The sequence below is a fragment of the Manduca sexta genome, chromosome 3 (assembly GCF_014839805.1).
Source record: "Manduca sexta isolate Smith_Timp_Sample1 chromosome 3, JHU_Msex_v1.0, whole genome shotgun sequence".
NCBI classification, from domain to species: Eukaryota; Metazoa; Arthropoda; class Insecta; order Lepidoptera; family Sphingidae; genus Manduca; species Manduca sexta.
Window position 1 is genome coordinate 9,297,105 of NC_051117.1, and position 27,626 is coordinate 9,324,730.

The window sequence follows — 27,626 nt, forward strand, 5'->3', positions numbered from 1 at the left end:
GAACATGGTGATGTTAAGGGGCTTAACTACCTTCTCAAGAATGGTATCTTGATACACTTGTGCCGATGTTTTGATACCTTTTTCACAAAAAATATGGCTCAGTCACTCCTTCATAGCTAACACCCCACCAAACCATCACTGAAGTCGGATAATGTCCACGTTGCACTCTGTCGACTAATTGGGAAGCTTCCTTAGAGCTTTGAGCATAAATACGGTCATTTTGTTTGTTAAAATGTTGCTCAATTGTAAAAATTTTCTCATCCGTAAACAAAATTTTTCTGTGACCTCCCTTTGCGTACCGCTTCAGTAGTTGTTTCGATTTTACCACCCTATTCTTCTTTAAATTATCAGTTAAGAAATGGCCAGTGCGTCTCTTATAGGCTGCAAGTCCTAAGTCATCTTTTAAAATACGCGACATGGTTCTAGGTGCTATCTTCATTTCCCGAGATAAAATCTTTTGCTTTCGGACAGGATTTCTTCGAATTCTTTCCCTTACTGCTTTGACCACCTTTTTCGTACGAACACTACGTGGACGGCCAGATCTTTTCTGTCACAAACAGAGGAGGTCTCATTGTACCTATTAATAGCCCGGTACACAAACATTTTACTAATACCAAGTGTATGGAGAGTTTTAAAAATTGCATTTGGCTCCATACCTACTTTGTGTAATGCTATCACAGCGATTCGGTTCTCTTTATCACCCCACACCATTTTAATATCGCAAAATATTTTACAATGTATTGGCGCCAAAATGAGAAAACACAATGAACAATCGTATAAAAATGACAGATTCGAAATTCAAATGTAATATTTTTTTATAATTAAGTGTAACAGTATTTATGGCCAGACTAAGTATACAAAAATAATCCTTATAGCATGATTCAGTATTCACGCATGATGGCTTATTATTAGCGTATTTCATGTATAACTTTGGTGTTTCTATACCGATTTCTATGATTCTTTTTTATGAAATATTTAATAATGTTAACTTTTTTAATTAGGGATGTCTGAGAGTGTTATAAACGTAAGAGTAGACATATATAATGAGAAAGCTTCAAACTGCTAAGCTATCGGGAGTTACACGTGTTATTGTGAGTCAACCATAAAAGATAGACATATGCTGTCGTGGGATATTTTTTACATAATTTTAAGGAGAACATTTCCGTCATCCATGTTTTCTGTGTAGGTTTAACCATTAAGGTTGCACACGCGACGGAAGCTTAAAAATGGAGTAACTTCTCCCGTTTTTCCAACATTTCCCTTCACTGCTCTGCTCCTATTAATTGTAGCGTGATGAAAAGTATACTATAACCAGCACAGGAGTATGACAAATAATTGTACCAAGTTTCGTTAAAATCCGTCAAGTAGTTTTTGTTTCTATAACGGTTATACAGACAGACAGACAGACAGACAAAAATTTTACTAATTGCATTTTTGGCATCAGTATCGATCCCTAATCACCCCCCTGATAGTTATTTTGGAAATATATTTAATGTACAGAATTGACCTCTCTACAGATTTATTATAAGTATAGATATAGATTATTATTTTATAAGGACATAATACCCAGCGTAATTTTCAGACGTTTTGAGACACCATCTTTATCTCATGGTGACAAGCAAGTGGAGTGCCCAACAGTACTTTGCAATTCAAAGTTCTTTATAGTGTTGGGACTGTTTATAGGCGGTCGTATCGCTTACTATTAGGCGAGCGGCATGTTCGTCTCGTTAACCAACTGCAAAAAAAAACCTTGCACCGACGAGTTTATTGACAGCGTACTGGGTGTAAAACTATTGACATACGAAGTTCAAAACAATTTATATTTTGCATTATTTTTTTTAGAATTTCGCTAAAGCTTGTATACATTCATACTGGTACTTCCAGACTGGACACAGCCAATCAGTGGCTTTGCAGGCCGTCGTGCAGCGCCGTCACCAAGCTGGCGGGACAGCAGGCTGCGAAGAACATCCTCGACATTGGCAAGAAGGTATGGAGCGGCATGTATAGATTACCGCCATTATAGAGAAACAGATGGTTGCGTTCCTCTATGGAAGAGAAGATCTTCAGTAAGGCAGATGTTACTTGTAACCGGCCACGACATCTTCGACGGTTCCTAGTCGGAGGTGGTATATACTGCGCGTCGCGTCTGCTATCGCAAGTCAGAATCGTCTATCGCCATCTAGTGTGATTATTGAGCATTATTTTCTAATTGTCAATATTCATATTGCAGTTCTAGTAATGGTGACGAGATAGCGGTGTATACATTAACTGTACCGCCATATATATATTGGATAATTGAATGCATTCGTTAGTTTGGTATTTTTAATTATTTTAACGTTTTAGCAATGTTATTGCACTTGGTTTTAAGTGTTACGTGAAAATGTGGACCAGAAATTGATGGAATAAAGTCTTTTTCTTTTAGATGATTGAGGACATGAAGCCAGCCGAGAAGGAGACCACCCAGCAACTGATCATGGAGATCGAGCAGCTCCAGACAGAGTGCAGCGTTAAATACGACCAGGAGAAGTACAGGTACCATGACGATAATAAAAGAACAGATCTAAACTATATAGGAGACTAAAAGAACTTTTTATGTTATATATTATATCTTCCTCATACCTTTGAAATGATTTTGAAAAGAACAACATTTTCTGAGTTTCTTTCCGTTTTTCTTTGGTAAAAATTGGTTTCCGAATTAGTAGTAAAGTAAATATTTTACTGAATCTAAATACTTCACATTTCACGGTTTCAAATAAGTGATTTCATTTCTTTGCAATACAGAGCTCTGATGATTACAATAGCGTACCTATGAGAAGAGGGGTCGTTGGGCGCATCCCAACTTAGAGTTGCCAGCGTTGCGTGGTGGAACCCTTATTATTTAGACTGTAGTAGCCATAGGATACTGATAATCCTAAAGTGGTAAAGTGACATTATCTTGTGCCACTATAATCCTACCGAACGACCGAATTAGATACTGTATTTTATATTCTACATCTTTCGAAAGACAATATCCACCAGAATTAAACGGAAATTATCAAACAATGAAATTAATGGAACTATACCAATTACTCTAAAGACTAATGAAGTTTTCACTTTCAGTTTGCTAATGGAGCGTCTCAAAGAACTGAAGAAGGTCATCGAACGCGACCTGGTCACCAGGGTGGTGGAAGAGCTGATCGAGGAGGAGGCGCCTCTCGAGGATCTTGAAATCCTCGCCGATACGGAGAAAGGTACGCGTATTTTGCGAAGACTACTCTATGTTATAATTTGATATCCGTTTTAGCCCATATTTTCGTTATTCTGTCATAGTCCCATCTCAGGGATCTCCCATCCAAGGGATTAGTGTAAAAGGTTTTATAACCCATGGCATAGTTCTTTTTTATAAAATTTTACTAAAATTCAGTTCTCGGCAAACGTCCTTAGAAAACCCATATACAACTTATTCACCTGGGAATCAAACCAATGATTTTCATCATAACTATTTTAAACACTGCAGTGTTACATATAACTTAGCTGGTCTTTCATGCATACATACAGTCCGCGCGCAAGCTTTTAGGAATCTAAGTAATAGAATGTGGACATAATGATTTAATACAATATTTTTATCGATATTACGTTACTAATGTAAAGTCAGGCAAAAGTGCGAAACTTAGATATTGTAATATCCATATGGTTCTTAAGGGCTGGCGAGGTGACTGTAGCTAGTTGTAACACCGTAACACTCCTTGTGGTTCAGACGCGAGCAAGCGCCACTACCTCCTGGAGCGGAAGATAGCGGAGCTGCTCGCTCAGCTCGGCAGGGTGACGAGGATCGCGCGCTTCGTGGCGGACGCGGGGAGCGGCTCGCCCGCCCTCACCAACGAGCTCAAGAAGTGCAGCGACCAGGTGTGACTCAATACTATTTGTGTTTTCATTGTGCTAATGGAGTATTATGTTTTGTAGTATAGCAACGAGGACAGTTGGCGGAATATTCTTAATATTTTTAAAACCAAAATATGCTAATGCCTTATTTTATATTGCATGAGCTGGTAAAGTAGCAGATGGGTTTCCCAATGCTAGGCGTTCTCTATAATTATCTATAATTTCAGAAGAATTTTGATAGAAACACCCAGAAGAGAAGAGTGTGTTAAAAATTATTTGATATTGTTGCAGAGTGAACTATTGGCTCCTATGCTGGTGAAAGCTGCGCAAGAGAGGATCAACAAACCTAATGATAAGGTAAGTGATTACAACCAAAATATTTAGAAGAAATGTTTTTTTACTATATTCTTTCTATAAAATTGTGCGAGACAATCTTTTGCTCTAAGTAACATTCAAATCTCAACATTCAGAAGAGATAAATATTAGTCGTAGAAGGTGATGGCTTAACCAATATTTATGGAATTTTACCTTAAATTTACTAAGTCATTTATATTTTTCGACCAGGCCGCAGTGGATACCTACAAAAGCCTGCTATCGAAGTACGCGGACTCGTTGTCTCGCGTCCGTGAGCTGTGCGACCAGGCTGTGGATCCCATGGACTTTGTGCAGACAGCCGGTGAGTACACACTAATATATTATAGGGGTTTGAAGTTACATAAAATACTTTTTATGTATTCCTGTGTTCGTTTTTTATAGAATTATACATATTTTATGTACTTCTGCCTTTTTTGTAATAATGATTAAAAATAATAATTAACTAATTTATAAACAGTGGCGAAAACCGGGATGAGAATCAAAATACTATGTAATTAAAGATACATTTTTTATTTGCTTTTTGATCGAGACTTAAAAGTTATATCGAAATGTAGAGAAACGAAAGATATTTAAAAGATGGGAGGTGAGGTAAGAAATATCACAGGTTATAAATATTACAGATTTTTAGAATTATTTATATTTATAGAATTTTATAATAATATTATGTGCACCCTAATTTTTACCCAGGTGTGATGATGGAGCGAATGAGGGAAGAGTCGAGCCAGAAGGACGACCCGAGGACATGCGCCAAGACATCCAACGTGATCACCAAGTAAGTTCTCAAATTAGAAATATTAAACGGTTCACTACTACTAGGCCCTACGTTATTTTTATACGACTGGCAATTCACCCATAAATCTTGTATTGTTGATGTATATTGATCATTAAACACCAGGTCATCCACTTGCCCGTTTGACGGTCTATTCATTTGCCAATGTATCATAATTTGTGTGAAAAATTTATAAAATTAGTGTGTTGTCAGTCAGTCAATCAGTCGGTCAGTTAGTCTACTAGTCAGTCAGTTAATCAGTCAGTCAGTACTAAGAATTGTATGACTAAACTGTTGTGTGCCCCCCCCCCAGACTGGCGAACCGCGTGATCTCGGTGAGCATGTCGTCGCCGACGGCGCGGCGCGACCCCGAGCTGCAGCGCGCGCTGAGCGACGCCAAGCAGCGCCTCAGGTCCGTCATCCCCGCGCCCGACACCCGCGCCAGCCGCCTGCCCGACTGGAGGCACACCACCGCCGAGGTACGCCGCACCACTTCAGTCTCCTAGGAGAGAAACCAAAGGCCTCCTAGGGCGACACCAAGGAAGCTAACGGGCATCACAGGGTCCAACTTGATGCATATACCTAAGGCCGGCGCTGACTAAACTAGTTTTAATATGATATAAAATATGTGAAATGAATGTCGGTGTCGCGTCATCGTGGAAAGCAATATATGAATCACATGAATGGATTGTGTTTAAAAGCAAAATTGATAAATGTGTCTTAATATAAGTTATTATGGTATTTGTAGATCCTGCGCACCACTGGTGAAGTGGAGTCGGTGCTCGGCGGCGAGAACATATTCAACAAGCAACCGGAACCCAACCAGCCGATATACGTACGTATATTATACAGGATGTTGCAGAAAGAGGGGATCAATAATAACTCGTGTATATAATTTTTTTATACGGGTACCGCTAAGTGAACCCAGTGCATCTGATTTTAAGCGAAGTAGGGTCCAGATAGTGTTGACACAATAATAAACGCTTGTTTGTAACTCTATGTACATTATGATTTTGAAACGCGACATACTTACGTTAGCTACTATGGTGGACTTTATACTTTGTAGGTGGTCGATATTTGGACTGATACATATATCATTAGCACAGAATAAAAATATTTTATTTCAGCTGATATTTTAATAAATTTCAAAAATTGCCACTTGGTATTTGTGCCAAATATGGCGGTCAAATCTACCTTACACATAATCATATAAGGCGTAGTCTGCAAGCATTTTCACCACATCTGTCTAACCTCTATCTAACAGTTTCCATTGCACAAGTTGTAATAGTTCTGCTGGTGGTAGGATATATTTTATATCCGTCCGGATAGCGGCCACTATACCCGAAGTTTTGAAAACCGCCATAGTGGCCCACAAGTATGTCGCGTTCCAGGATCAGCCTATGTATATCCGGTTCCAAAGGCCGTCATAATTGTGTTGACTGTTGAGGGGCAATCATCTCTCGTCAGTTGACAGTCTATTGGACCTTACTCCATTTACCATCAGATGCAGTACGGTCAGTTTGTCGTAATAATGATATTGTGTTGCAGAGCGTGGCGCTGGACCTGCACGCGTCGGTGCGCGAGTGGTCGTCGCGCGACAACGAGATCGTCGCCGTCGCGCGCCGCATGGCCGTCCTCATGGCCCGGCTCTCCGACTACATGAACACTGGTACCACCTCACTCACTCTCACTCACTCTAACTCACTCTCACTCACTTTCACAAACTCTCACTCACTTCGCTCACTCCACGAATCGCGGGGATACTGCCTGCATGACATACATACACATACGTATTCATCTCCAGATAGACAAACCGATTACTAATTTCGTTATGAGCTAATTGAACTATAATGATCTTCCTTTGATTGAAATTTAGCATTAAACTATCTATGTCAATAAACAATACTTTTGTTAATGTACTCTTTCTTTCTGCGATATTTTATAGTAGATCTGTAGAATACTTACTACCAGCTGTTTTCAATTATTCCAATTTCAATTCTTTAATCCGATTCCAAGAATGAATAAGTCATTTGTAAGCGTGTCAATAAAACTTTGTTCTGATTATTCCATTTTTGAGATAGATCGAAAAAAGCGATCGGGATTTTTTAAGCGCTCTGAACTCCTGGGTTTGGATCCCGGGTCGGGCAAAGTGATATTTGGGATTTTCTGCAATTCCGTATCAGCCCGGAGTCTGAAATTTGTGCCCGATATGCTGATAGGCCCTCTATCACATCATGAGACGGGACTTAACGAAAAGTGGGTGTTACGCCTCTGCATATCTCTTCAGAGATAAATGCGTGATGTGTGTTTGTTTAGTTTTAGTAAAAATGACGGTATATCGTCCATGTACAGATAAGCAACGCGAGTTACTGCTGACGTCGAAGCAGATCGTGCAGGAGTCGCACGAGGTCGCCTACCTCGCCAAGAAGATGGCGCACGAGTGCACCGACGTCAGGATCAAGACGGTACGTATAGCTGAATATGAACTGACAAATAAAATACTTGCTTTGGGATAGTCATTTTTGCCTTTTTTTAAAGTTAATGTTGTCGTCTCGGACTCCCGGCATGTTGCACTGAAACACTGGACCGATATTTTTTTCTTGGTTTCGCACGTCTGCCGCATTTAGCCAAAGACAAGTTGATGCAATTGTTCATATTTTTGGCTTGAATTTCTACTTTCACCGGAATCTATAGACCGGACTGTAGTATTATAAAGTATTCTTTAGGTTGACGGTTATTGTAGATGACAAAGGTAGGCAAAAATCACTGCACTTAATTTCATGTGAAGTGTTGGCTAAACAAAATACCAGTGGTGTAGGATCCATAAAAAACCGATACCCGACTTCCTTATTGTAATAATGTCAAATCTAATTATCATTAGAACGATTTGCAGACTGCATTTATGCAAATGCCTATATGTTGTGTCGAGTTTCCTTTCAGAAAATTTCACCCCTCGCCACTGCAAGATACATTATGTCTCCTGATATCCACTTCCCTCCAGAGCAATGCGGGTGACAAAATCATGATGTAAGGAGGCGATTTAACCTCAAGGATAGGGACGTTTACAACTAGATAAGCTAGTTATAAAGCACCACGGATAACATTAAATGAAAGGGTCCTATCACATGAGCTGTTAGATTTGATTACAATAGGCATGGCAAAAACGCCGAAAAGCACGGAAATTCCGTCTAGTCTCAACAAGGTCCATGTAGTATACAACCCCGGATGTTATTTGCATACTGTTTAACATGATGTTGCGCTCTTCATGCCAGAGACCACACTCCCAAAGTACGTGATGAATGAATTGAATGAATTGAATGTCTCCTGATATGTGCCTTTGTTGCTAATCAGGTTTTCGTGTATTTTTGCTTTCCAGAACTTGCTGCGGGTTTGCGAGAGAATCCCCACCATCAGCGCCCAGCTGAAGATGTTGACCGCTGTCAAGGGATCGTCTCTTGGCCATCAAGGTGAGTGTCTAAATATTAATGAAATCCCCACTATTCTTAGACTGTAAATTTCTGTGTTCGATTCCCAGGTAGTGCAGTAAAAAATATTGGTTTTTCGATAATATAAGTGAAATAAGTGAGTTGCTAGATTTCGTGGTGGGCTCACTACGTGGAACGGAACTAATATTGGCGAAATGATAGCGCAGGCGCAGTTACGCTTTTGCCTAGTGGATACGAAAATAAACTTTATTTGAGTAAATAAATAATAATATTATCAGCCCTATATTATAACCTGTCCCACTGTTGGGCACGGGCCTCCTCTACTACTGAGAGGGATTAGGCCTTAGTCCACCACGCTGGCCTAGTGCATATTGGTAGACTTCACACAACCTAAAATTCCTATAGAGAATCTCTCAGGTACGCAGGTTTCCTCTCGATGTTTTTTCCTTCACCGTTAAAGCGAGCGATAATTCACAAAGAATACACGCATGATTTTAGAAAAGTCAGAGGTGTGTGCCCTTGGAACTTGAACCTGCGGACATTCGTCTCGGCAGTCCGTCCACACTGAACTGGCCAATCACCGCTTTTTCAGTAAATAGCTAAATTTATATTCGTTTGCAGGCACCAAAGAAGACAAAGAAGCCATGAACATGCTGGTGGATAACGCGCAGAGTTTGATGAGAAGTGTAAGTGCTTACAATTCGCTTTCCTGTATAATACGAGTACATTGTTCACTATTGACAAAAAACATCAAAACTTTTTGATAAAAATTCACCATTTTGATGTGTGCGATACTGGCTTTTATTCGCCATTCTTAAGTCAAAGTATGTTTTTGCAGAATAAAAAATAAATTCGTGTAAGTAAGAACTGTAAAGAATTAAGAATATTAACTCATAATAATTTCTAATGTTTACGAGTATGTTCGACATTTAAATAAAACTATTTTTCTGATTTTATCATAGTTTTTTATAAGACCTTGTAGCCTTCATGGTGACAGGGGGGGGGGGGGTTTAAATGTTGGTTGTCCGAAATTTCAATTACAATATCTACCAACATCCTTCAATTAACGAATATTAATACTCCTCGTCTATAATAATATAATATTAATATTGGGTTGATACAGATCCAGGACGTGGTGAAGGGAGCAGCGAGTGCGTCCGTGAAGATCATGTCGCAGCACGGACCCCGGAACCGCTGGGTGCGCAGGAACTACTACTGAACTGCGCAACATACAGCGCAGGACCACTGCAGTACAACTAATTCATTTTGATACTTTTATATTTTTGTAATAAAATATTTTATATCTAATTTTTTTTTGTTTTATTAGATGTGAATATAAAATAAAAATCTCTCCTAATCGCAATGGAGATCAATTAGGTATGCAGATATTTTAGTATACAAGTGAGCGCGCACTACACAGGTGCACTCTCTGTTCCTTCACTCTCATAGTCCGGTGAGACGGTGATCCGACATGACCGGAGAGATAAGACGCAGCACCGGCTTTACGTGTTTTCTGAGGCACGCGGTTATCACACCGCCAATTTCCTGACTTCTGGCTGCAACTGAACTGAACAATTGCTAAATATACAGTTCCTCCAGGCCTAGAAATAAATTTGTTCTCAAAATATCAGATTTGCTAAAACTCTGACTAGAATTGTAGCAATTTTATTCGGTTATGTTAAGGGCTATGAACCCATAAATGGCACTAATTTACTATGAAATGGAAACACCTAGTAAAGTGTAACTTAAGCAGCGATATCCTAGTTGGTTTTGGAACGGACTGCCAAAAATTGTCCGCAGGTTCTAAACCCAAGGGCACACACAACCTCTGACTTTTCTAAAAAAATATATGCGTATTATTTATGAATTATCGCTTGCTTTAATAGTGAAGGAAAACATCGTGAGGAAACCTGTATACGTGAGAAGTATTCTGTAGAAATTTCGAGGGTGTGTGAAGTCTACCAAACCGCACTACCGGTGTGGTGGACTAAGGCCTAATCCCGCTCAGTAGTAGAGGAGACCCGTGCCCAACAGTGGGACAATATATAATACAGGGCTGATATTATATTATTATATGCTCGCCTAGTCCATTTGCATTGCCCAGGTTTTTATATTCTATACTTGTCAGGTTATAAATCATTACATCCGTGGAGACGTTGCCCACCACTTTTTGAGTGGGGGTGTAAGAGAACTGGTAATAGATCTGTTTCAAGCCTCAGTCTCGATGCTATCAAGTGTAGTGTGCGTACATTCATGCTGTCTACGCACACCGCAATAGATAAGGAAATGTAGTAGAGGGTTGCATGTAAACCAATGATATTTTTGGAGTAAGATGCAAGCATTTTAGAGCAGTATCGATATGCGCCACATCGAATCGTATTGATTGAAGGACAAAGGGAAATTAATGCGACTGTCTTATTTCTCGGTGAGTTTAGTTCACAGTAGGTATTAATCCCAATCTTTTTATTCGATCTATGAAAAAAATGGATTAATCAGATCAAAGTTTTTTTTATCACGTACCTATAAATGTTATTTTGATTATTTCATTTTTGGAATCAGATTGAAGATTGAGTTTGATTTATTGAAAGCAACTGTTAATCAATAGATTTTTTTCCCTATTGTAAAGTAAATGAAAACAATAGTTAATATTTAATAACATAATATTTATTATTTCTTTAATACAATGACATGATTATTTAATACCTTCCGAAGGAAACGGCATCATAAATAACAAACAATGCGATATGTAATGGATGATGCGCTGATGACGTCACGAGCGTCTGTTTCTCGCCTTTGATCACAGATTGGAGCGGATTACTTTCGTCTGCGAGCCTGTGGGGCAAACAATGTGAGTTAAAAAAATGAACAAAAAAAAAATATCTTCTAATAAAATAAATGCTTATTAATTTGGCTATTGACAATAAGACTAGAAACTTCAACTATTGCTAAAATTATTAAGTCCGCTACTTAGAATTAACTAGATTAGGTATATAATGAACCAAATTTTGCGAAAATATTGAGTACCTGACACCAGTTCATTGAACAAGTGAAACAATGACCAAATTTAATATTCGTCAATATCTTAGTCTTTAAATGCCTATTCTAATGGTAACTGAGTATTTTTTATTATTATTTGTTATCAGGCAGGCAGTTTATTTAACTGACGTGCCCATATCTTGCAATTTTCGATCTCAGTTGCATATTAAAAAAAATACCAAGTTTGTTCTTAAACCTATCCACATTTCCTGTTGCGACTAAATCCTTTGTTCCTTTAGATATATTGATGCCACTTACAACTTCCGTCCTGGCCTTGTTGAAGCACACCGAGCGCACTCTGAAGGGATCGACGAACACGCACGTGCACTGCTGCACGATCTGCTCGCGCCACATGCGCTGGATGATGTTGTGCGCCGCTGTCTGGATGAACTGCTTCTGCTGCCCAGCTGGCAGGGCTGCGTAGTTCGATGCTGAGAATACCACGCCGTTCGCCTGGGGAGGGGGGTTGATTAATGTATCATGAGGGTAGTTTTATTAGATAAAGTATATGATCTCTAATGTACGATTGATGAATTGCATTACTGACGTCAAATATGTAAATACAGTTATGTGTCGTATCTATGGACAGTTGCTTTAGTATAATTACTGAGCATTACGTGCCTAATCCTTTCACGAGCATGTGCAAAATGTTTTCCAAAGGATTTACAAAAATTCGCACCTAAAGTTCTAAGTAGTTTGGTATTGTGTTATTTAATTTAGCTAACGCGATAACATTATTCGTTGCGATTATTTTTTTTGTAGTCAAAAGCAATAGTTAAAAAAGTCAAAACCTAATTTAACTCCGAAATTAGCATTACCCGCTTAAGGATGATATTTAGTGGCTCTGGACTACGAGTGGACTGTCAGGTCGTTCTTGGTTGTTCGAGGCTTACCTCAAACAACCCTCAAGTGTTTTTAAGGCACTTTATAAGGCAAAATTATGCCAGGTTTTCTAGAAAACTGGAAACATTCTTGGTCATCGTGAATAAAAAATTGCATCACGTACCATCTAAATTAAACAGGAATTAAAGTTAAGTTCTAAGTAGAGACTTACGAATTCAACAGCATCTGAGAAGGGATCGTCCTCGACCTCGAGCGTGGCGCGAACCGCCTCCGAGTCCTTCGACTGCTTCTTCTCGCCGAGCAGCAACACGCCGTGCTTCTCGTAGCCTGGGGAAATGATTAGTTTGAGATTCTGATTCTCCCTTACGAGAAAACTTATTCAAATTTATGGTTATTTTGGAAATAATTTTTGAAGCAACTCGTTAAGTATTTGAACAATATATGAAAGCGTATATCCAAGATTACATCAATGCAATATTTTCTACACTTCAACATTAGCTTCGATAGCTAATTGTATTCAGTCTAAATTTAAAATATTAATGTTGATTTACTTACCGACAATCTGGGCGGGATTCTTGCCTCCACCGATCTTGAGTCCTGGAGTAGAGGTCACCAGGGAAGCGGACATGGCCATTTCGTCAATAATCACCTTGTTAGCTAACGCTCTGACTGTTTCAAGCTGTTACAACAAACATAGTTCTTTATAAATCCGTGCCGCTATTGTCAAACGTCTGATTGGTTAACACTGCATTATCTTTACTAACAACAAAATTGGAAGCACTATAATATTTCAGTTTAAATGCTATTTTAGCTAGTGTAATTATAAGGTAATGAGACTGTTTGAGCGCTTTAAAATTAGTCGTGCAGTTGCAGTGGAACCGTCATCCGGCGAAGTAAATCCTTCAAAATGTCGTGATGAGCGATTTTCAGTCCATGTAGTTCAACATGATTGATGGTATTATTACTGTTAGGACTATAATGTCTTATCATCAAGAACTAGCTAGCACGTCCCATCATTTAGTTTTATAGAAATAGATACTTATTTAATCTACTATACTCTCTCTTCTTCAATACAAACTACTCAGTACTGGTAAATGATTAACCTAAACGATTAATTACAATGGCACTTACAAGGAAGAACTGGCTGATGGTAGGTCCGCCGGTGACGAAGATGGCGTGTTTGACGGCGCCCGGACGCAGCGGCAGGTCGAAGATCTGGCCTTGGCTAGCCTCGATGTTGGTGATGCCTGCAATGATGATGGACTTTAATCAAACTTTCTTTATGGGTAGATACATTGGGTAATAACGGGTAGTTCAAATATCGAAGTTGTTACCAGAACAAAACCAGAAAGATTTGCTTGGACTGTTACCAAAAATATTTCGTTGCTCTCCTCATAAGATGTTCATTGGACCTCGAAATCAACTCGCTGAATGGAGCTATTATTGTAACTACACCAGCAATTAGAAGGCAAGCACTGTTCTGTTCCGGTTTAAAGAATATAACTAAAGAAAATATTGGCTATCATAAGAATTAGCGTTTGACGTGCTTGGCAATTGGTAAAAGGCAAATGTCTCTTTCGTAATAAGATGTAGTATTAAGAAAGCGGAGTTCTCGTTCCTTGCTACTACTACTACAAGTCAGTGGCAAAGGAGCCATATAAATCAATTCTTGCCGGCTTTTCTTTCGTAATTCATGTGATATCTAATTATTATAAGAACGATTGTAGACTCCATTTAAGCATATTAACATCTATTGATTGTCGTTGTTTTCTTTCGGTAAATTTCACCCTTCGCCACTACTACAAGTACAATACTAAACTCACCTAATTCGATCTTGATGTAGTTCAGGAAATCGACGACGGATTTGGAGTAGGAGTCGAATTTCTCGTGTCCGGTCTTCACGAACGGAATGCGGTCGTAGCGACTCTTGTCGTCGAACGACACCTTGGCGTTCTTCAGTTTCACTGCAATAAAGATGTTTAGTTGAGAACAAGGTCAGATGTATCAGTTTTTGCAAACATTACCGCTGTCTAATCCTGCCGCTATGCAACGTTGTAGTAGTTTAATGTTATAACCTCGCTGCAGTAAGACGGTTTTCTTTTTAGTGTTATTTATTAGTTGTGGGTATTATAATGAAAGTTAATTCCTTAGGACAAAGAGGTTGTTTCAGTTGTCTTTAGTATTGCAATTCATGTACTGGAGCTTATTGTTTGTTCAAGAGAATTAAATTGTTCAACGATGCCTACCATCACAACAATTTTTAATTTTGTTTATTAAAAGTACAATTGATAAACTTCATCATGATTTAAGTGATTACATCTTAGTACAATTACATTGAGCTTACACTTGTCTAGTTATTTTCAAATATACCTATCTGATCAAGATATTATAGCCTAAAATTTGTGACACAGTATTATTGTGATTACTGAACATATCGAAGGTACTTACGGTCAGTGTCGTAGAGGATCGGGTACGGGTGCTTGGAGGTGTGTCCGACGAGGAACACCTTGATGTCGGTGCAGTGCTTGCCCTTCAGCATGTCCACCAGCTGCGAGACGAGTGGCACTACCATGTTCTTGTAGTGGGCGGCGTTGTCCTGTTTCCAAAGGAGTATTGTTATATTGAAAAATTAAGTCAGAAAAAATAGGTTTTAAGGAAAGCGTGGGATCTTTAACAGTTACTTTACGGTGAATAGTGGAGGACTTGGTATTATATTATACCAAAATAATTTAATCTAAAGGCATGGCTTTAAAGTTATTAGCTACCTTCTGAATGTTGAATTTGAATACGGTAACTATGTAGAGATAATTGAAAAGAGATAATTATATATGAAGGTTAATTTTATAATATGGGACCTACTTCGATTTGTAGAGAAAAATAGCGAGAGACAAAAGAAAAGAGATCTTAATCTTACCTCAGTGGTCTCAACCGAGATGACGATATCAGCGAGTCTGTTGGGCAGTTTGTACTCGTAGGTCTCGCCGACCTCCCTGGGCCGGTCGCCGTCGGTGCAGCGCACGCAGGCGTCGGGCAGCGCGGCGGGCAGCAGCCCCGTGAGCGCGAGCGCCGCGTAGCCGCGCGCCAGGTCGCACGCCTGCTGCAGGTCCTTGTCTGCGTCCGCGCCGGTCACTGCGTGGATGCACGCTTGTCTGCAAAGAAGATCAACTTTTAGAGACACAACTAAAATTTTACTTATATTTAGTTTTTTTGATTAAGTCGTAATATGCATGTAAACCCAACGTTTTGATTTTAATAACACAAATTTGTGATTTTAATTCTATACCAGTTAAGCTTTTAAAATTAGAACCATAAGTTAGACTTGGCAATGTCTTGCCCAGATTATATAAATGACTAGATCTACAAACTCCATACCTGAAGGGCGCGATGTCGAGCATGAGCGACAGCGGCCTCAGTGGCGAGGTGCCGCTGAACACCCTCTCGCAGGGCTTGGGCAGCGGCGCGTGCATCTGGTGGTGTTCGTGCGCAGGCGCGTTCGCCGCCGGACAGCTGCGACTCAGGCGGTACGAGTTACCGAACTCGCTCTCCGATGAGCAGATCTGGAAGTGATATTTAGTATATTAGCCTTTTATACTTGAGGAGTCAATGTATACATAGAAGTAAAAAATAGTTATAGCAAATCTCTCTCAAAGTGGGCAGTATTGATTTAATTATTTCCATAACCAAGCCGTATGCAAGTTGTGTTTCGGTTTGAAGAACATAATATTATGGTATTGCTATTCTTTGTGGATAACGGTTGCACGTATTAGGCAAGTAACTTGTTGATCTTCAAATTCATTTTTTATTTTTGGTTTTGTAAAATAAGTGTTTAGTGTAATTAATACTGCACAAACACTAAATGCAGCACTTATGCCTTTCATTCCGGAAGTTATAGACGAAGGCGCGACTGGTGTATCATCTTGCCACCATTTCCAATCACTAATATTGCAATAAAAATATTGCTTAATCTGTTGAAATTTACCTTTCCGTTGGGCATCCTGAAGTCATCGTAAGGTTCGTTGTTGCCGTCTCCGAGAAGACCGCGCAGTTTGCCAAGATAGAACCCGTTCACTTCAAAGTAGCACACCTGGTGATAACAAAAATATTAACTTTTACAAAACATTCAAGCTATCGTTAGCCATGCAAAACAGATTTCCAGAGGCTTGAACACCACTATTTTTTGAGTTTATTGTCTCACTTACCCTTTTGCAAATATATTCGATATTACAACTTTTAAATCCGACACTCAAACTATAAGGAAGCGGACTTACAACCACACCATAATCGAATTATATTATTGCATGAGAAATCTTATAGATCCCTCTTTACATTCCCTATTTCTTCACAAAATTTAACGGCACTCACAATCCCTCTGCGTATTTAAGAGTGAAGATGTTATTCTGTTAAGGGACGTGATGAATGACTCACCTCAAATTTGGAGGTACAGAAGGCCATCAAGCCGTACTTGGAGCCGAGCCCGATGCGGCCGCTGGTCTGCCTGAACGCGAACACGTCCTGCTCCACCACTGGGAAGCCGTGGGATTGGCCATTCAGGATCACCTGCGGAACAAGTAACAATGTTATGTATTTTTGAAATTTAGACTTAATACAAGTATTTAATATAATTTCAATTTTATTGCAGTATAAGTTAGAGCCAGGTAATTCGAAGTTCTGAGTGTAGTAGTTAGCAATCGTGGTGGTAACCATCGCTCAAGCGATTTCCTGAATTGAGAGAAAACCTAGTTCATTGAAAAAGATATATTTGCTGATTTTGGTTTTTGATATTATAATATATGTTATAAAGTAGCACATATCCTTTTTTGTAGTTTAAGATTAAGTACCTAATACATCAATCAGTTCAGTAGATAATGTAAAAGCGACAGAATTACTTCCATTTAATAGTATACTTCCATCTCCTCACCTGTCCATTATCCTTAAGCTCGATGATGGTTCCGCTCTTGTCTTCCAGTACCAGCGCCTTGGGCTGTCCGTTCGCCAGCTGCATGAGGACAGTGAAGTTCCTGTCGACGTGGTCGTGGATGAGGACGTACCGGCACGTGCCCGGGAACGTCAGGTGACGGCCGTCGAACGTGAAGATGTGCTGACCGTTCACTACCACTGCGCGGACTGTGGAGGGTTAAATGATTAGTGCAATATTCTGATAGAGATTGCATATCTCCAAAAATCCAGCTAGGTATCTAGGTATTGAAATATTATTTCTGTTCGGGTAACAATGTGTAGTGACTGTATGAAAGATATTGTGGTGAGTGGATACGTCATATTGTCTTAACGTGTGTTTCTTCTAATACAACTGCTAGATTCTATACAGCTTAGAAAATATGTTCTTTGTAATTATAACTTCTAGATTCAGTACTACTTAGGATATTGGTATGTCTATGAAAAGTGAATTACTCGTACCATAATCTGTTGTAAAATAGAAATAAGGTGATCTAATCTCATCAGTCGACACTATTTGGATTCCACTTATCTTGCAACACAAGATACAGATAGCTTAATTTGCCGTGGTCTAAAAAATCCAACACGACTTACGTTTGTTGGGCACTTCGTCAAGCGGGTCGAGGCTGCGCGGTCGGTAGGCCTCGAGGAGCGCGCGCGGGTCGGGCGCGTCGCCCGCCGCCAGCTGCCGCAGCGCGCTCCACGACGCCGCGCCCAGCGCCGGGGCCGACGGCGCCGGCGCGAATAGCCACTGCGGGACACGAGACTTATTTATGTAAGGGTGTGCAATGGAGATAATGTTTGATATATCAATTAAGTTCCGAAGAGGTAAGATCTTCAAATAAATATAATCCTTCTAGTCAATTATTTATTCCAAAGAGATCGACAGCAAGTGGAGTAGTTAATTTCAGTTCCTTTCTGATGATCTGCGCCATCAATGCCAAATTAAATTTCCATTATACGTTAAGATTAATTTTTGTTTCCTTTTTTCAATTATTATAATCTTCAATTGTTAACTTCTAAATTGTAGTGAAACCTAAATGAATTTCTTTCGGAATTTTATGTAAGCCAAAAGTCACTAGATCACCGAACCTTCAATGACTATCAAGGTATACTCACGCTTGAGATGCTGCCAGGTCCAGCGGCGGAGACGAGGTCTCCGTACTGCGAGGGCAGGAATTGACGTAATGAGGAGAACGCGCTGACCAGTTTCTCGTACAGCACGCGCAGTTCCTTGCTTTCCTCCATCTTCTCCTCCTTGATTTTCTGGAGAAGAAATTCTTGGTTAGGCCGGAAATTATGTTATTGTCTATTGGTATTCACATTTTTTTATTTGCTATCACCTACGAACCTATCAGACGATTTATGAACATGACCGCTTCGGATGGAGTGTATGCTAAGAAGAACTAACTTCTCTTCTTTACGTAATATTATTTTATCGTAGTAATTGTGACGTGGTTTCTGTACTGTGTGATAGTTAAACTCTCCACGTTGAGATTATAGATGTTTTTTTAAAAACCATGTTAATGAGACTTGGATCCTGGCATAACAGTAAAAGGCAAAAAAAATAGAGTCTCAAATATTTCGATCATTCCATGTTAGAAAATATTCTCCACCAACCTTAAGCAAGTAAGCGTTAAGGGCCTTGGCGAATTCCTTCAGCTCATCAGTGGGCAGGATCTTGGAGATGGCTTCGTAGGCTTGCGAGACCAGTTGAACAGCGCGCTCGGCGAAGTTGAACTCCTTCCACTGGTGAAGTAATTCAGAATTATTGTAAGACATCTTTAGATAGCGGTCATAATTAAATTGTTAGAAGCAAATAATAAAGATGTAATTCGCGGGTGGATAACTGAATAAAGATATTTGAAAAACTATTCAATCTCCATGTTTATTTAATGATGAACATTTTTAGAGTGTATTTTTTATATTACCTTCTCTTGGAGGACGACTACGAAGGGCATGTTAGTAATCTGAGAAACAATGTCGTTGTAGATCTGGGCAATCTTCGGAGGCAGCTCCTTCAGTTGCGCTACCACCAGTCGTGTCAGGTCTGCATACAAAAAGATAATTTAGTAATCCAATCTAGTCATTTTTACTCTACGGTAAAAGTATATCTACTGAATTTTTTTATGCGTAAATACAGTTCAGCCCAATTTATATTTTTCGATTAAAAATATTATAGTACCTCTATTTTCTGGATATTATAATAAAATGTTATGTCTAAGAGTCAAGAGTGCAGTGTATTACTGAATACAAAGTATCGGTTTATATGGATTCTGTTTATACTCATACTACTTACCATCAGGCAGGTGATTTGCTTTCTTTACAGTATTAAACAGAACCTCATTTTTTGAAGTCGGTTAAAACTCTTAATGACTTACCCTTGAAGATCTCAGTGAAGACGTTGGTCAGCTCTTGCAGCTCAGCCTTGTGCTTCTCGAAGAAGTCGGTAACGATGGCAGCGAAGTGAGCCACCACGTCGATGACTCCGTCCAGGTACTCCTTCATCAGGGCGCCGAGAGTGTCATACAGCTGCTTCACTTGGGGCTCGATCTGAAAATCAATTCTTATGAGTACGCGCTGAAGTTTGAATCCCCAAGGAGGTAGCAGATACAAGTGTAGTAAACTTTGTTATATGATGATAAACGTCAAGTTTTCTGCAAATCGCAAATTCCAGACAACCAAAGTATGTTTTTCAAATCACAAAATCAGACAACATGGTTTCTACTCTAAAGATTAAACACAGGACAGAATTGCTAACGTAACATCTTTTTTATTATTAAGATTACAGAGTTTTAATTGAGTTAGTTCTAATACTGGTTGCAAGATTTAACTAAAACTTTTTTACGAAAAATATCTTCATTCCAAGATTTACTAAGTTTGCATATTTACCTGTTTCTTGTACATCTCTCCGATTTTCTTGGATGACTCAACGTAGGTCTGCACGATGGAGTCCATGAGCGGCTTGGTGCCCTGCAGGATCTCGTCGATGAACTTGGCGATGTACTGGACGATTTCGTTGCTACAAAAGGTAATGTTGTAATTATTATAATCACCTTATGTGATTGTAATAAAGCCCACTTGGAAGTTTGTGCAAATATGGTAAATTGTGACAATCTATAAAATGTTTCCACAACTCATTATCAAAGGCGGCTAAAATAGGGCAAATACAGTTCAGCTGAACCCAAAGTAAAACTAGACTTGTTGACGTTGAAGATTCAATAAATCTTGTATGAAGTGTTAAAAAAAGATTAAGCAAGTAATAATTACAAAATAATTTTTTCTAGATGGTTTTACTTACAAAACGTGCGAAATTTCCTTGAAGACCTTGTCGTCAGCGATCTCCTGGTAGAATCTGTTCCATTCAGCTCTGAAGTTGTCTTCCACTTTCTTGAAGTAAGGAGCGGCCCTTTGAGTCACAGCCTCGACGTCCTTTGATGCCTTCTCTCCGACGTTCTTGATGCGGTCTTCAAGAGTGTCCAGATCCTTCTTCAGTGCATTCTAGAAGATAGGTGTTTGATAAGAATCGTCATCAGAGTTACAAGATTGATAAGTGGGTTTATTTATAGTATAGAATTTTATTAATAGCCTTGGTGTTGTCACTATCTAACTTTTGCTCATTTCAAAGTCAAATTCATACGATTTAGACTTTAGGGTTCCGAATTTTTTACTGTTTTTAAAAATCTATTTGTTAGTAAATATTAAAAAAAATGGGATAAAACAATAATATAAGATAGTGACAACTAAAGTTCTTAAAGAAATATTCTCACAATTTTCTGCAATTAATGATACTTGTTGTGTTAAATAATTAAGAACTTACGAGGAAGTAGTTGAAGTTCTCCTTAGAGAGGCCGTAGTCGCTCTTGACGAGGTTGTCTTGGAGGAACAGCGCTCCGTGGGCGATGTTCTTCTTGTCTCCGGAGAGGATGATGTCGGCGGAGATGTCCACGCGCTTCTCAGGGATTAGGTGGCCCACGATCGACAGCTTGCGGTTCGACTCCTCTGTTAAACTTGCATTGTTAGTCAAGAGTTCATTGTTCGAAATGGAACTTCTTTAACACGATTTGGTTAGTCGAGTGACTTTATATTTCAAATTTTACTTTAGCAAACGTGATAGTTTTTTTAATACTAAATCAGTAGCTCGTACGTCGAAAATAAATTAAAATAAATATGTGTGTGTCATAAAAGTTCCATTTTAATATTAAAAAGATTGTGCTATTGTGAGCTGAAGTGAATAAAAAAAATATGGAGTGAATCCAATCTCATAAACTATTTATGAAACTTTGAAGTTCTTATGGAGTTGGTGTATTTTATCGATCTAGTCCCAAATGTAGTACAATAATATCATCATTGTACTTTGTCTTTTGACTACCGGATTGTTTTGGGATTTTATGTAGAGTATTTAGGTATGCAGGTTCTTTAAGAGACTTTTGATAACTATTACATACAGTGTGATTGCATGTCATACCAAATATTAACATGATGATAACAGGCATTTTGATCTAGATCTCCCCGGGTATCAGGCATCCAATCTCTGATATAGTTTTGATACTATACCCTTCCTGAAGATCTTCCCTGATAATCATCACCTAATTTAAAGAAATAATCACCAATATAACCTGTAGTGAACTCGTAATATTGGTAGTCCTTGACCAGGGCTGACATCTGGACGGGCTTGCCTTCCAGCAGGCATATCTTGAACAGGCACTGCTGCGTGCGTTGTTGCTGGTTCACGTTGAAGGAGCCTTCCACGTCGATCGCCTTCACGAATGGTGTGTCGGCCTGCGGAGTGCGGAATCGTAAGTTGGAGTGTTCGAGATTTTATTTGGAATATACAAAAATAATGTAAGATTGGAGCATTTATGAACTCCTTGTCGAATTTAGAAAGAGCCTGAAACAAGAAGGCTGGCTTTAGATTGTTTGAAAAACAAGAATTTAATATCTATTTGAGAGGAGTTTTAGATCACGAGGATTTTATTATAACTATAAACATCGTGGTAGAAATAAATATAAAAATATTTAGTGTAAAGTATCTACTCAGATTTGATCATGACAATATTATAATAATATTTAATTTCGTACAAATTGACCTAACTGTTGCATGGAATATTTTTATTACTCAGTAAATTCCTTACTTACCAAGAATTTGACGGAGTTCGGTGTCGTCTCGAACATGACCTTAGCGACACGGTCCTGTGGGGGAAAAAATTAAAGGTGTTTTTTTTTCAAATATAATTTATTTTCATTAAGGATTTATGTTGCACTAAAAATGGAAATAGTATTTTCCTACATTTAAATAATATTTGCTGATAAATAAATTTAGTTTAGTAGAGTCACGTTAATTTCTAATGTTTGTACTTACAGTTCCAAGAGCGGAGTGGCACAGACTGGCTGATGATTCGATCTTGAAGCAGCCGTTCTCTGGGCGTTTCATGAATGCGTTGAGCCTGATCACTGCCTCCTGCGGGAAAAAAGAGATTTTATTATTTTATGAACAAAGTCTAATTTCGTAGGATCTTTAGATGAAACAGGATGAAGTAACATAATGGAGAAAAGACGAACACTAGCATAGCTATGGAGTCAAAAGTTGAGTTTAGGTTTCTATTAAAGTTTTTAGGAACAAATCTGTCTTCACATGCAAGTGCTGATAGTACTTTTGAAGTTGATGGTGCCTTTTGTGAAACAGTGAAATATTCTTGATCTGGTAAAAAGTATTAAAGTAACCTTTTCGATCTTAGGATGGAAGAACCCGATCTCAGCGACAGCTTTGTCCTCAGATCCTGAGTTGGAGTAGTCCACGAGGAACCTGGCGGAAGTCTTGTGTCCAGGCCTGTTCTTATCCAGGTCCAGGCAAGCCTCTCCCTTGATCGGGAACGGCAGGTCCTGGCTAGTGGGGTGAGTCAGGGTGTATTCCAGTGCCATCACTCTTGAGGGAAGGCGGACGGTGACTCCCGATGCGTAATCTTGAAAATAATATACGTGTGTTTGACATAAATACATATTCAAGGATGGATGTGAGTTAACCTAATGCGAGGTGCTGACGAATATACGCTTTAGTATAATTTGTACTGTTAACCAAAAACAAACACCCAAGGAATAGACAGAGTTTCGTCTCATGATGTCAGCTGGTGAGCCAATTGCCATATTAGACGCAATTACCAGTCTCCAAGCTGATACTGAGCAATAAAGCCCAGTATCATTTTGCCCGACCCGGGATTCGAACCCAGAACTAAATTGTTAACCAGTTTGAAAAATTGTTCACGCCATGTATGTAGTAAATTCTCATCAAATGAAGTATTTACGTAATTATCAATTGTTCAAAGAAAAAAGAATCTTCAATCTATGCTCATATGATACTTACGTCCATTCTCAGGTGTATTGTATGCGTGCAGGTGGTATTTGCGGTCCTCCTTGTTAATGTGTAGGTCGAGTGTGAACCGTGGTGGGCGGCGGTCTGAGACCTCATCTCTCATCTGCAGGCCAATCTCTGGAGCCACGCCCAGCTTGCGGAGGTCCAGGCCAGCGTTGATGACGTTCACGATCATTCCAGGTGCTGTAATGATGGATCAGGTGAATTTTAGAATTTAAATCATAGAAGAGAAATACTAGGAATTTCGTTTCGTTGATCTATAGGTTTGTTGCAAAGGAATTAGACTACTTCTTAAGATTTGGATTAACAGAGACTAAAATTCTCTGGTTAGTTGAGTCTCTGGTTTAATTAAAAAAAAAAATCATTTTTGTGCCTATACTTAAAAAATATTATTTTGAAGACTATAGACCAGAATAAACCGAAGCTGAATTTCTTTTTATGAAACAAGTAGGTAATAAGCACAGTATCAACACAGCGATTAAATAAGATAATATGCAAAAGAATGGGATTTTAGTGGTATTGATTATCTATTATCGGTCTGTTTCGATAACTCAAGAAATGTTATAGTATGTCAGTTATATTTTACTTACTGGACATATCGATCTTAGACTGGATCTCTGCGTGTGCGCACTGTTTCTTCTCCTCACAGTACACGTACGAGTTCTTGTATTCGTAGTTGGTGACGCGGGACTCGGCGACGTAGCTTCGTTCTCCCAACGCCACATTGAAGAATGTCTGTAGGAGAGAGACAGATGGTTTCTAATGATGTTGAGGAAATTATAGTCCACACTAATAACTACTGGGTCTAGTTAACATAACCTATAGGGAAACAAGTTTTAAAAAACTTGGACTAATAAATGGATAGTGGAAAGCTACAAGTCATTAAAAAATGTCAAAGTTCTAAGTGTGAAATTTATAAACAACTTATTCAACATACATATGTTGAAATCTTCATAATTAATGGATAACAATTACCTCAACACCCTTCTCGTTGGAGTCAGTGAATACGGTGCGAATGTATTTGAAGTTAGCAGATTTCTGCTCCTCCTTCACTTTCACGGATCCAGAGCCCTCAATGATGGTCTTCTGACCTTCCTGCTTGCTGATAAACGATGTGCTGCCGAATAAATTGATAATTATTAGACCGTGTATGTCTTCAGGAATCTTTGCCTTTATTTTTTTATATATATAAAGTCAGAGCATGCTATTAAGCGCATTATAAAAGAAAATTAAGTACGCAATCAAATTTTAAATTACTGTATTATTTCACCGACGAGCTATCGTTTTACTGCATATCAATCATGGTGATCATTACCATGGTCTATTCTAGGACTACAACAAAAACACTGTGCACTACGATATCCTAAATCTACAGATATTTAGCAACATCAAGAATATCTTTATTCACTAACCTGCCACTAAGAACATTCTTGTTGTCATTCGTGGCGTGGAACTCCAATCGCTTGCCGCTGCCAGAGTCCTTGCTGCTGATGTCGATGACGTAGTTCTTCCAGCCCAGCTCCTTAGAGTTAGCAACAACCTTGAAGGCTACGTTGTCCTTCTGGACATTGGCTTCGGAGACGGCATCAAGGCAGATGTCGTTGATGTTGTCTACCTTGACCTCGAGCTTGCCTTGGGTTGAGCTCAATGACGAACCCTGGACGTAGAGCCTGGGGATTTTGAAGTGCGAGATCTTTTTATTTTTTATTTTATTTTAATAAAATTAAGACGCAAAACAGATTACAATCAAAATTAAAGCTAATTATAAAATATACAATATTGAATATTGAAAATTGTATTTATACTACAATCTCAAAAATGTTGATAAGTGGGACGCGTATTTATCAAATCTTTTATCGTATATTGTGTTTCCAAATTTATTTCATTTCATAGTAATCATTTCGAACAATTGGCGCCCAATCGTGTCTTTGATAAGGGACTTAAACAAACAGGTACTACTCAGCATGCTCGAAATTTATCTAACTCATATTTTTTTTTATTTTGAACATAATTGGGAATAGCGCAATACCTTCTGATTTTGTCGGAGCTGGGGCTGTGGTACTGGATGTCGAGTACTGGGTGGGCCTTGGACAACACGATGGAGGAGTCTATCTTGTACACGCGACCGTCCGCGTCAACCACCACGGAACTGCTGTACGCATCGGGCGATGGGTTCTGAAACAAACGAATGAGATTATTAATTTTACAATTTACAAAAGGTTACAATGTATTTCATATAAACAAATAATGTAAAAACCAATAATTATGCTATAATATGCTGCAAAATCTTCAATATGGAAGAAAAAGATGGAACATTTCCTTCAAGTGATTTGAAAAGTTTTTACCTCCAGACTATACCAGCAAATTATCAGTATCATTTTACTCTGATATTTAGTAACCGATTTTAGACATTATTATCATTAACATACCTTGGAGTGTACAGTCACGTCCAGTTTCTTGAATTTGTCGTTGTTGGGCGTGTTGGCCTTGACCTTGAGGGTGCTGTAGTGCGGAGCGTAGGAAGAGTCCACCACCATGGAGGCAGACTTGCCTTTACCGTACTTCGTCTTCAGTTCCACGTAGTTGTTGTTCTTTTCGCCTGGGGAAATTAAATTAAAATTAGTAGCTATACGGCTAGGGTTACCTTAGTTGATTCGATTACCAACAACCAAATTTGTGTGGTAATAATTAGAAAACACACGTGAAGTAATCACGTCTACATTTGATAAAGCCTTAGTACTTAGTTTTATTGACTCCCCTTTCTATGGTTCTGATGTCAATTGAGGGATGCGACATCTCATTAATTAATATTTTGCACAGCATGTTCCGTCAGTTCCATTGTGGTCACGATACCGGGACAAATTAATACCAAAAAAGGGTGCAACGAGCACGTTCCCTATCATATTACAGGACGGAGTACAGATGGGGCAAGGAAAATGCTCTGATTTCTTCTCGGCCAATTTAGGAATACTGGCGTGATGAATGTTTTATTTGCTTGAAAAAAAAAATCTCGCTCATAAAACAAATCCTCCTACCTTCATGAGAGCTCTTGTAGTTGTAGTCCAAGACGAAGGGCTCCACGTGTGGCACGAGCACCTTCACAGCGCCGTACCCGTTCTTGGGACCCACTTTGCCGTTGGCGTCGACCTTGTATACATCAGCGTTGATCTGGACCGACTCCACTAAGGTGTACTGTGGGAGGAGTATCAATGTAAATGAGGTTCATGTCAAAGGAGATACAGTTTTTTGTGGATTGTAAACGCACGAGTTTTAAAGCCTTTACATTGTAGATTTTTATTTCTTAGCAATCTAGTTTTACGTTCTATCACATTATCTAACCAAGTCATATCATTAATATTTACATCTTTTAAGTAAGTTCAACGGTTTCTATATTTAGGTCCTTGACAGCAATTTATTCTAGGATTATTTTTGGCAGTAATTTATTAAAAAAAATTGGCTTATTATATGAAATATTCTCGGCGTGTAGGTATCAGATTTTTGTTCCTTCTAATCTATTATATTTAATTCTTATATAGTTAATTACCTCAGTAATTTCCTGGCCCTGGGGCTGCAGGAACAGGACAGTGGAGACCCACTTGATGTCGTGCGCCTTTTCGAACGGCAGTCTGACTGTCAGCGTGTAGTCGTCCAGGTATCTAGGAGAAATAGGCTTATTAGAAAATTGTGTATAATATAACAGGAACTTAATATATTATGTCTCTTGCTCCACCTATGCTAAATTCCAGCTTACATTAATTTAAAGCTTATGATCATATCTAAATTAATAACTTAAGGTTGAAGCGTAAGGCCCATTTTTCATACATGTTGTTTCACCCTTAATCTGGGTAACTAAACAAGTATTGACGAGTAAAGAATTTAAATTCACGTCTAGTTAGTGATTAGTTCTCGCAGTTGAACATTACTTATCAACATATAAATTACCCGTCCTGATCAAATTTAAATTGGAATTAAA

The 27,626-nt window shown here is 38.8% G+C and overlaps 2 protein-coding genes across 9 annotated transcripts in view; one reads left to right on the top strand and one right to left on the bottom strand.

Annotated features, from left to right (window-relative positions):
- LOC115449644 (talin-1) overlaps positions 1 to 9,759 on the top strand; it is a 90,166-nt gene extending 80,407 nt beyond the window's left edge. For all 7 annotated transcript variants that reach the window (XM_037438727.1, XM_037438740.1, XM_037438722.1 and 4 more), the window contains 14 exons: positions 1,885 to 1,987; positions 2,423 to 2,532; positions 3,100 to 3,230; positions 3,737 to 3,885; positions 4,153 to 4,218; positions 4,426 to 4,537; positions 4,924 to 5,008; positions 5,319 to 5,484; positions 5,754 to 5,840; positions 6,554 to 6,674; positions 7,358 to 7,470; positions 8,382 to 8,472; positions 9,073 to 9,137; positions 9,575 to 9,759. In XM_037438727.1, the coding sequence (XP_037294624.1) occupies positions 1,885 to 1,987; positions 2,423 to 2,532; positions 3,100 to 3,230; positions 3,737 to 3,885; positions 4,153 to 4,218; positions 4,426 to 4,537; positions 4,924 to 5,008; positions 5,319 to 5,484; positions 5,754 to 5,840; positions 6,554 to 6,674; positions 7,358 to 7,470; positions 8,382 to 8,472; positions 9,073 to 9,137; positions 9,575 to 9,670 (1,495 nt within the window). In that variant the 3' untranslated portion in view covers positions 9,671 to 9,759. The remainder of the gene's footprint in view (positions 1 to 1,884; positions 1,988 to 2,422; positions 2,533 to 3,099; positions 3,231 to 3,736; positions 3,886 to 4,152; positions 4,219 to 4,425; positions 4,538 to 4,923; positions 5,009 to 5,318; positions 5,485 to 5,753; positions 5,841 to 6,553; positions 6,675 to 7,357; positions 7,471 to 8,381; positions 8,473 to 9,072; positions 9,138 to 9,574) is intronic.
- A 1,334-nt stretch (positions 9,760 to 11,093) lies between these two features.
- LOC115449632 (apolipophorins-like) overlaps positions 11,094 to 27,626 on the bottom strand; it is a 36,170-nt gene continuing 19,637 nt past the window's right edge. Inside the window, exons 27-58 of one of the 2 annotated variants that reach the window (XM_037439644.1) lie at positions 27,198 to 27,309; positions 26,689 to 26,845; positions 26,083 to 26,252; positions 25,683 to 25,828; positions 25,066 to 25,323; positions 24,629 to 24,770; positions 24,244 to 24,388; positions 23,645 to 23,836; positions 23,008 to 23,246; positions 22,646 to 22,744; positions 22,423 to 22,476; positions 21,903 to 22,065; positions 21,104 to 21,285; positions 20,585 to 20,784; positions 20,176 to 20,305; positions 19,665 to 19,836; positions 19,215 to 19,333; positions 18,904 to 19,032; positions 18,403 to 18,549; positions 17,878 to 18,034; positions 17,249 to 17,454; positions 16,756 to 16,887; positions 16,310 to 16,414; positions 15,703 to 15,887; positions 15,245 to 15,479; positions 14,779 to 14,926; positions 14,154 to 14,294; positions 13,462 to 13,577; positions 12,886 to 13,009; positions 12,542 to 12,657; positions 11,746 to 11,940; positions 11,094 to 11,283 (exon numbers count right to left, since the gene is read on the bottom strand). In XM_037439644.1, the coding sequence (XP_037295541.1) occupies positions 11,266 to 11,283; positions 11,746 to 11,940; positions 12,542 to 12,657; positions 12,886 to 13,009; positions 13,462 to 13,577; positions 14,154 to 14,294; positions 14,779 to 14,926; positions 15,245 to 15,479; positions 15,703 to 15,887; positions 16,310 to 16,414; positions 16,756 to 16,887; positions 17,249 to 17,454; positions 17,878 to 18,034; positions 18,403 to 18,549; positions 18,904 to 19,032; positions 19,215 to 19,333; positions 19,665 to 19,836; positions 20,176 to 20,305; positions 20,585 to 20,784; positions 21,104 to 21,285; positions 21,903 to 22,065; positions 22,423 to 22,476; positions 22,646 to 22,744; positions 23,008 to 23,246; positions 23,645 to 23,836; positions 24,244 to 24,388; positions 24,629 to 24,770; positions 25,066 to 25,323; positions 25,683 to 25,828; positions 26,083 to 26,252; positions 26,689 to 26,845; positions 27,198 to 27,309 (4,834 nt within the window). In that variant the 3' untranslated portion in view covers positions 11,094 to 11,265. Of the gene's footprint in view, positions 11,284 to 11,745; positions 11,941 to 12,541; positions 12,658 to 12,885; positions 13,010 to 13,461; positions 13,578 to 14,153; positions 14,295 to 14,778; positions 14,927 to 15,244; positions 15,480 to 15,702; positions 15,888 to 16,309; positions 16,415 to 16,755; positions 16,888 to 17,248; positions 17,455 to 17,877; positions 18,035 to 18,402; positions 18,550 to 18,903; positions 19,033 to 19,214; positions 19,334 to 19,664; positions 19,837 to 20,175; positions 20,306 to 20,584; positions 20,785 to 21,103; positions 21,286 to 21,893; positions 22,066 to 22,422; positions 22,477 to 22,645; positions 22,745 to 23,007; positions 23,247 to 23,644; positions 23,837 to 24,243; positions 24,389 to 24,628; positions 24,771 to 25,065; positions 25,324 to 25,682; positions 25,829 to 26,082; positions 26,253 to 26,688; positions 26,846 to 27,197; positions 27,310 to 27,626 lie in introns of both variants that reach the window. The other variant, XM_037439636.1, reaches the window with a different exon arrangement.